The 9,224-nt window shown below is 44.4% G+C and overlaps 1 protein-coding gene across 5 annotated transcripts in view; it reads left to right on the plus strand.

Moving 5' to 3' along the window:
- Positions 1 to 9,224, plus strand: part of ABCA4 (ATP binding cassette subfamily A member 4) — a 319,079-nt gene that overhangs the window by 143,140 nt on the left and 166,715 nt on the right. For all 5 annotated transcript variants that reach the window (XM_056523119.1, XM_056523115.1, XM_056523117.1 and 2 more), the window contains 2 exons: positions 6,395 to 6,616; positions 9,065 to 9,224. The exon at positions 9,065 to 9,224 is cut by the window's right edge and continues 45 nt beyond it. In XM_056523119.1, coding sequence (XP_056379094.1) covers positions 6,395 to 6,616; positions 9,065 to 9,224 — 382 coding nt within the window. The remainder of the gene's footprint in view (positions 1 to 6,394; positions 6,617 to 9,064) is intronic.

The following is a 9,224-nucleotide window of genomic DNA, read 5'->3' on the forward strand; positions in this document are numbered from 1 at the left end:
GGGAGACTAGCAGGGAGCCCATAGGTCATTATATGGGGGAGACTAGCAGGGAGCCCATAGGTCATTATATGGGGGAGACTAGCAGGGAGCCCATAGGTCAATATATGGGGGAGACTAGCAGGGAGCCCATAGGTCATTATATGGGGGAGACTAGCAGGGAGCCCATAGGTCATTATATGGGGGAGACCTGCAGGAAGCCCATAGGTCACCCCGAGGATCACCCGGTCACTGGTACCTCCTGGATAACAATCACATGACATATCACATGATATAACTCTTAAAGCCACATTACATTTTATAACACTTTACATGGTAAAACATATTTACAATGGGGAAAGAAGTGCAGGGGGCCGTGGGGACACTTAAGGATGCTGCCTGACAGGACAGCAGCAGCACCTCCCATACTGGGCCACCACACATACATACATAAATACATCAATACTCACTGTACAGACAGAACTTCTAGCAATTCACAGGAAGACGCTAATATTAACCCCTTCTGCCCACATCAATTATGACTTCTAGGAGCCATGGAGGGAGATGCAGGGAAAAAACGGATAGATAGCGCAATCCACTCAGACGTCTGTATCAAATAATAATCTTCTTTATTGAAGCCAAATCACAATGCGTTTCGAGGCTTGCACATGCCTCTTCCTCAGGTAAAAACAGGCTTATCTGTTTTATTCCCTGCATCTCCCTCCATGGCTATCATCGGCTAGGAATCTCTTCACACCGGATAACAGCGCCAATCCTCTGGATACAAACACGTGTAGTAGTTGTGACTTTTACACAACTCTCCACGCTGAGCAGTTCTTCTACACGAAGACACCTAGAATCCAGCAATACCCTCATGGGAAGCTCTGCCTTGTTCTGTTTTAGAGATTCTAGGAGCCTTGACTCTTTTATTCGTCCTCATACTGAGCCACACGAGGGATTGTTTTCTGCAGGACCTTCATTTACCATAAACTGTACTGAGAAACATTAAACAATGAGATACGTCCTCACAAATGTGATGCATTTAGGCTCTTCTCATTATAGGTACATTTGCATTTATCATATGTTTTAGAGACTTTTCATATTGCACTTGGAACTGAGCTTGTCTCAGATGGAGATGGGGATGGCTTATCGGGATGGGGCGTGGCTTATCAGGAAGGGGCATGTCTCATCAGGAAAGGGCGTGGTTGATCAGGAAGGGGCATGGCTCATCAGGAAGGGGCATGGCTCATCAGGAAGGGGCATGGCTCATTAGGAAGGGGCATGGCTTATGGGGAAGGGGCATGGCTTATGGGGAAGGGGCATGGCTCATCGGGAAGGGGCATGACTTATCAGGAAGGGGTGTGGCTTATGTGGAAGGGGCATGGCTCATCGGGAATGGGCATGGTTCATCGGGAAGGTGCATGGCTCATGGGATAAGGGGCATGGCTTATGGGGAAGGGGCATGGCTTATGGGAAAGGGGCATGGCTCATCGGGAAGGGGAATGGCTTATGGGGAAGGGACATGGCTTATGCTGAAGGGGCATGGCTTATGGGGAAGGGGCATGGCTCATTGGGAAGGGGCATGACTCATGTGGAAGGGGCATGGCTCATCGGGAAGGGGCATGGTTTATTGGGAAGGGGCAGGGCTCATCGGGAAGGGGCATGGCTTATGGGGAAGCGGCATGGCTTATCGGGAAGGGGCATGGCTTACAGGGAAGGGGCATGGCTCATCGGGAAGGGGCATGGCTTATCGGGAAAGGGCATGGCTTATGGGGAAGGGGCATCGCTTATGGGAAAGGGGCATGGCTCATCGGGAAGGGGAATGGCTTATGGGGAAGGGACATGGCTTATGCTGAAGGGGCATGGCTTATGGGGAAGGGGCATGGCTCATTGGGAAGGTGCATGACTCATGTGGAAGGGGCATGGCTCATCGGGAAGGGGCATGGTTTATTGGGAAGGGGCAGGGCTCATCGGGAAGGGGCATGGCTTATGGGGAAGCGGCATGGCTTATCGGGAAGGGGCATGGCTTACAGGGAAGGGGCATGGCTCATCGGGAAGGGGCATGGCTTATCGGGAAAGGGCATGGCTTATGGGGAAGGGGCATCGCTTATGGGGAAGGGGCATGGCTCATCGGGAAGGAGCATGGCTTATCGGGAAGGGGCATGGCTTATGGGGAAGGGGCATGGCTTATGGGAAAGGGGCATGGCTTATGGGGAAGGGGCATGTCTTATGGGGAAGGGGCATGGCTTATCAGGAAGGGGCATGGCTTATCGGGAAGGGGCATGGCTTATGGGGAAGGGGCATGGCTTATGGGGAAAGGGGCATGGCTTATGGGGAAGGGGCATGGCTTATGGGGAAGGGGCATGGCTTATCGGGAAGTGGCATGGCTTATCGGGAAGGGGCATGGCTTATGGGGAAGGGGCATGGCTTATCGGGAAGGGGCATGGCTTATGGGGAAGGGGCATGGCTTATGGGGAAGGGGCATGGCTTATGGGGAAGGGGCATGGCTTATCGGGAAGTGGCATGGCTTATCGGGAAGGGGCATGGCTTATGGGGAAGGGGCATGGCTTATCGGGAAGGGGCATGGCTTATGGGGAAGGGGCATGGCTTATGGGGAAGGGGCATGGCTTATCGGGAAGGGGCATGGCTAATGGGGAAGGGGCATGGCTTATGGGGAAGGGGCATAGCTTATGGAAAAGGGCCATGGCTTATGGGAAAGAGGCATGGCTTATGGGAACGGGGCATGGCTTATAGGGAAGGGGCATGGCTTATGGGGAAGGGGCATGGCTTTTCAGGAAGAGGCATGGCTTTTCAGGAAGAGGCATGGCTTAGGGGAAAGGGGCATGGCTTATGGGGAAGGGGCATGGCTTATTGAGAAGGGGCATGGGTGATCAGGGAGGGGCATGGCTTAATGGTCCAAAAAAAAAAACAGCACCAAAATTTTGGTGCAAAGTACGCTATCTTGTGATTGAAGTTTTGAGAAATGTATCATACATCATAAGCCACTGCCTGATGTAAGTTTATACTTTCTAATTCAGTGTTTTTCAACCAGTGTGCTGGGATTTTTTGCTGTTTAGAGGATTTTGCGCAGAATGGCCCTGATTTACTAATATCCGAGTGTTCTTTCTGGAGTGTTTAAGATTTCACTCCTCTCTTTCTGGGAACTGATTTATTAATGTGTCGCACGTGTCGGTTAATTTTCTGTCACATGTTTTTTTTTTTTTTTGTGTGTCGCACAGGAAAATGTTTCACACATAAAAGAAAAAAACTAAAAAACATGGGTATAGAAAAATCCTCAATGGCATGTGCCAAACCAAACAAGCAAAACACAAGATTTAACAGGAATTAAGCCTTTGCCAAAATCGCTTTTGGTAGTTTTTACACATCCTCTTGGCTGTCGGTTATTCTGTGAGCCAAACTCACGCTTTTTTAGGAGTGATTTTGGAAGTACTGCGAGTAATTTCAGCTTTTTGTCGGGAACATGCCCATTTTTTGGTTAACCACGCCCATTTTCTTGCAATAAAAAAACAGAGTGTTTTCAATTTGGGTATAAAAATTTGCGGTATAAAATTTGGGCGCAAAATTAGTCGCATGGATGGTGTAACAAAAATTTTGGAGCATAACCCGAGAAAAAAAAAGTCGGTTGGACTTTAGTAAATCAGGGCCAATGTGCAGAATTTGTGCAGAATTTCTCTACACTCAAAACACAGATTCTGGCCGGAATTTACTTTAAGGGTACAGCAGAATCCCCATTCAAGACAATGGGCCTCATTTACAAAGGCTTTTCCGAGTAGATTTTGTAGGGTTTTTGGTGTTGCACGTGACTTTCCGACAAAAAATCTAAAAAACCCTGCCAACTCTCCATGGCCACCATGGAAAAGGGGCGTGTCTCAAAAAAAAAAACAACTAAATTTTCAGGTAAAAAAAATCCTACAAATTTACTAATGTTTCCACACAAAATGTGGTCGATTTGAGCTCTGAAAAACCCCAAAGCTCAGAGCAGGTGTGAAAAAAATAAGAGCAAAACGTAGGAAAAAAATCACCAAATAAAAGATACAATAATAAATATCATGGAAGAATACCTGTCGGAAGCAAAAACCAACAAAGAAAACTACTCGACACTTTTAGTAAATGAGGCCCAATGTGCCGTAAATTTTTCAGAATTTCCGAGTAGAAATTTTTTCCAGCAAATTCTGCTCAGAAATTCCACCGTGTGAACATAGCCGAAGGGTCTATTCACACGGCAGAATTTTCGCATCAATTCCGCTTCCGCATTCATTTGGGTGGTTTCTGGCTTGTGCGGAAATTCAGAAGTGTGAATGGGAGTGCGGGATCCCATAGAAGTGTATTGGGCTTCAACTTGAGGCGGAATTCCACAAGTGGAAATTCTGATGTGTGAATAGACCCTTTTACGGGATTAAAGGGGTACTCCGCCCCTAGACATCTTATTCCCTACCCAATGGATAGGGCATAAGATGTCTGTTTTTACCCGGCGTTGGTTTATGGCGTCGAGTGCAGTGCCGGAGGCTTGTGACGTCACTGCCGCGCCCCGCTGCGGACATCACGGCCACGCCCCCTCAATGCAAGTCTATGGGAGGGGGCGTGACGGACGTGGAATTGTGCAGGAATATTTTTCGCATGGATATTCTGCTGCAGCAGAGTCCCATTGAATTTAAAGGGGTACTTCACTAAAAAAAAAAAAAAAAGAAAATGGTTAAATCAACTGGTGCCAGAAAGCTAAATTGCTTCTATATAAAAATCTTAATCCTTCCAATACTTACCAGCTGCTGTATGCTCCACAGGAAGTTCTTTTCATTTTAAATTTCCTTTCTGTCTGACCACAGTGCTCTCTGCTGACATCTCTGTCCGTATCAGGAACTGTCCAGAGCAGGAGAAAATCCCCATAGCAAACCTCTCCTGCTCTGGACAGTTCCTGACACGGACAGAGGTGTCAGCAGAGAGCACTGTGGTCAGACTGGAAAGAACTACACAACTTCCTGTGGAGCATACAGCAGCTGATAAGTACTGGAAGGATTAAGATTTTTTAATAGAAGTAATTTACAAATCTGTTTAACTTTCTGGCACCAGTTGATTTAAAAAAAATAGTTTTTCCAGTTGAGTACCCCTTTAATGGGATTCTGCTGCACTGTTCACACAGTGGAATTGCCGCAGTAGATGTTTCTGCTGCAGAGATCCCGATTCCTGCATCTGGCGTAGACATATTTTTGCGGATTTTGCTCGGAAATGCATTGCCGTCTATGAGATGGGATTCCGTCCGGATAGTGCACATGTTTATGGTGTCGAGTGCAGTGCCAGAGGCTTGTGACGTCACGGCCACGCCCTGCTCGGGACATCAAGGCCACGCCCCCTCAATGCAAGTCTATGGGAGGGGGCGTGACGGACGTCACGCCCCCTCCCATAGACTTGCATTGAGGGGGCGTGGCCGTGATGTCCCGAGCGGGGTTTGGCCGTGATGTCACAAGCAGGAGATGGCTGTGATGTCACGAGCCTCCCCCCAGCATCGCCAGTCATCCGACACGGAGCGAAGTTCGCTCCGCTCACCGGATGTCTGTGGTACCGCAGCCGAGATCGCGGGGGTCCCCATCGGCAGGACCCCTGTGATCAGACATCCCCCTATCCTTTGGATAGGGGATAACATGTCTAGGGGCGGAGTACCCCTTTAATCTACCCCATTATTTCAGAAAAAATCCATTATGTTGCCAATTAGGATACAATTGAAATAACCGTTTCCCCGCACAGACTTAAAGGGGTATTCCAGGAAAAAACTTTTTTTTTTAATATATCAACCGGCTCCAGAAAGTTAAACAGATTTGTAAATTACGTCTCTAAAATTTTTTAATCCTTTCAGTACTTATGAGCTGCTGAAGTTAAGGTTGTTCTTTTCTGTCTAAGTGCTCTCTTATGACACCTGTCTCGGGAAACGCCCAGTTTAGAAGCAAATCCCCATAGCAATCCTCTTCTAAACTGGGCGGTTCCCGAGACACATGTCATCAGAGAGCACTTAGACAGAAAAGAACAACCTTAACTTCAGAAGCTCATAAGTACTGAAAGGATTAAGATTTTTTTTATAGAAGTAATTTACAAATCTGTTTAACTTTCTGGAGCCAGTTGATATATATAAAAAAATTTTTTTCCTGGATAACCCCTTTAATAATGATTTTCATGGCTCCCGAATATTTGACCGGTTCTTCACACCTTACAATAGGGATAATTCATGCACCGCGGGGTTAATCACGTGTTTCGTTGGCTCTGATTCTTCAGATCCAATAAGTGAAGTGTTTGGCGCGTTCCGCTCTCTGCTTATCTACAATGTGTCCAAATCTCATTTTCCTTCGTCCTTTTGTGTCGGGTACAATAGTATCTCCCGCTGACCGGTTTCCCCTTTTCTGTTTTGCAGGGTGGCGGAGTCCTTCACTACAGCAATCCCCTAATCCTGTTCCTCTTTCTGATGGCCTTCACGCTGTCCACCATCATGCAAGGCTTCCTCATGAGCGTCTTCTTCTCGAAAGCCAACCTGGCGGCCGCCTGCAGCGGAGTCATTTATTTCACACTCTACTTGCCGCACATCCTGTGCTTCGCTTGGCAGGACCGCATGACTTTCAGATTGAAGACTTTGGCCGTAGGTCACGGTGCAGCTTTCCATAGAACGCGCAATTGTTGCAGATTTTGAATGTTTTTGCAAGAAAAAAAAAAACACCATTGTTAGACATTAGACACGCCAAGCTTAAAGGGGTACTCCACTGGAAAACATTTTTTTTTTTTTAAATCATCTGGTGCCAGAAAGTTAAACAGATTTGTAAATTACTTCTATTTATAAATCTTAATCCTTCCAGTACTTATCAGCTGCAGTATGCTCCACAGGAAGTTGTGTAGTTCTTTCCAGTTTGACCACAGTGCTCTCTGCTGACACCTCTGTCCATGGGGATTTGCTCCTGCTCTGGACAGTTCCTAAAATGGACAGAGGTGTCAGCAGAGAACAAAAAGGACTTCCTGTGGAGCATACAGCAGCTGATAAGTACTGGAAGTAATTTACAAATCTGTTTAACTTTAATAATAATAATTCCAGTGTACTACCCCTTTAAAAAGATACATATGTACGTTATTGTTACAGTTACAGTTTTGACTGAATGTCTTTGTGAAAACTAGAATTGACTGTTGGAAACTGTTTGAACTGAGTCATTTTGTTAAAACTCGTTTTCTCTACTTTAAACCAGTTTCAATTAAACCAGTTTTTGATTAGCAGTAAATTCTAGTTTGTCCAAAGGCGTTCAGTAAGTATTCTGGTTTGTAAGAAGGCTTTAGTAAAAACTGGTGTTTCAACAAAGGCGTTCAGTAAACACTGGTTTTAACTAGGAAAAAAACTGTCAATTCTAGTTTTCATAAAGGCATTTAGTCAAAACTAGTTTTCACTAGGGAAAACCAGTTTTAACTAAAAACTGGTTTTAACTGTAACTATATATATATATATATATATATATATATATAAACAGGATGAGTATTTAACTCAGGGGGAGTTCACCACTCCTGGTGTGACGGAGCTTTCAAGGGCCACTAAGCACTCCACAGGCATTCTGGGTAAGGGAATATGCAAATCAGCTCATTACATCACCTTCTCAGGCGATGTTCCCTGGTATCAGCTTAGCTCCAGTTACGGAATATAAAAAGCTAATCGGGATTAATGCCAAGCCAGAAATCTCTCTCCAGAAGGAAAGATGGGTACTCTTTCCTTCTGGAGAGAGATTTCTGGCTTGGCATTAATCCCGATTAGCTTTTTATATTCCGTAACTGGAGCTAAGCTGATACCAGGCAACATCGCCTGAGAAGGTGATGTAATGAGCTGATTTGCATATTATCGTATATATATATATATATATATATATATATATATATTAGATATATATATATATATATATATATATATATATTCTGTGAAGCTCATTTTTTTTTTTATATGAAAATAAAATGTACCCTTATTTTTTAAATCGGGGTAAATTTACTTATGTGCATCTAGACCAGCAAAATGTGATGCATTGTGTCTCTTCTCATTATAAATTCATTTACATTTAATATTTGTTTTAGACACTTTTCATATTGGTCTTGGAACTGAGCTTGTCTCAGATGCAAACAGGCATGGCTTAAAGGGGTACTCCGGTGAAATAAAAAAAAATGTCATATCAACTGGCTCCAAAAAGTTAAACAAATTGGTAAATTACTTATATAAAAAAATAATTATAATAATCATCTTAATCCTTCCAGTACTTATCAGCTCCTGAAGTTAAGTTGTTCTTTTTTTTTTTTTGTCTTACTATAGTGCTCTCTGCTGACACCTGTCCATGTCAGGAACTGTGCGGAGCAGGAAAGGTTTGCTATGGGGATTTGTTCCTACTCTGGACAGTTCCTGAGATAGACAGAGGTGTCAGCAGAGAGCACTGTGGTGAGACAAAAAAAAGAACAACTCAACTTCAGCAGCTGATAAGTACTGGTAGAATTAAGATTTTTTTTAATAGAAATAAATTACAAATCCGTTTAACTTTCTGGAGCCAGTTGATATGAAAAAAAAAATTGTTCTTCATCGGAGTACCCCTTTTAATGGCAAAAAAAAAAAAAAAAAGCACCAAATATTGGTGCAAAGTACGCTATCCTATAGAAGTTTTGAGAAATGTATCATACATCATGAGTTTATGCTTTCTAATTCAGTGTTTTCCAATCAGTGTGCCTCCAGCTGTTGCAAAACTACAACTCCCAGCATGCCCGGACAGCCTTCGGCTGTCCGGGCATGCTGGGAGTTGTAGTTATGCAACAGTCTACTTGCCGTACATCCTGCGCTACACTTGGCAGGACCGCATGACTTACAGATTGAAGGCTTTGGCCGTACGTTGCGGCGCAGCTTTTCACAGGACGCCCAATCGTTGCAGATTTTAAATGTTTTTGCAAAAAAATTTAAAAATTAATAAATAAATAAAAATAAAAAAACAGAATCGTTAGCCGTTAGTCACACTAAACTTAATACTCACATGATTATTTACTTATGCGTTCTTGCTTGTCTTTTTTTTTTTTGTTGTTGCAGAGTTTGCTGTCACCTGTGGCTTTTGGCTTCGGAACGGAATATTTATCCAGATACGAGGAGCAAGGCCTCGGGTTACAGTTTGGCAACATACGGAAAAGTCCTGTGGAGGGAGATGAATACAGCTTCTTGTTCTCCATAATCATGATGCTTTTTGATGCTT

This window comes from Hyla sarda, chromosome 6 (assembly GCF_029499605.1).
Source record: "Hyla sarda isolate aHylSar1 chromosome 6, aHylSar1.hap1, whole genome shotgun sequence".
NCBI classification, from domain to species: domain Eukaryota; kingdom Metazoa; phylum Chordata; class Amphibia; order Anura; family Hylidae; genus Hyla; species Hyla sarda.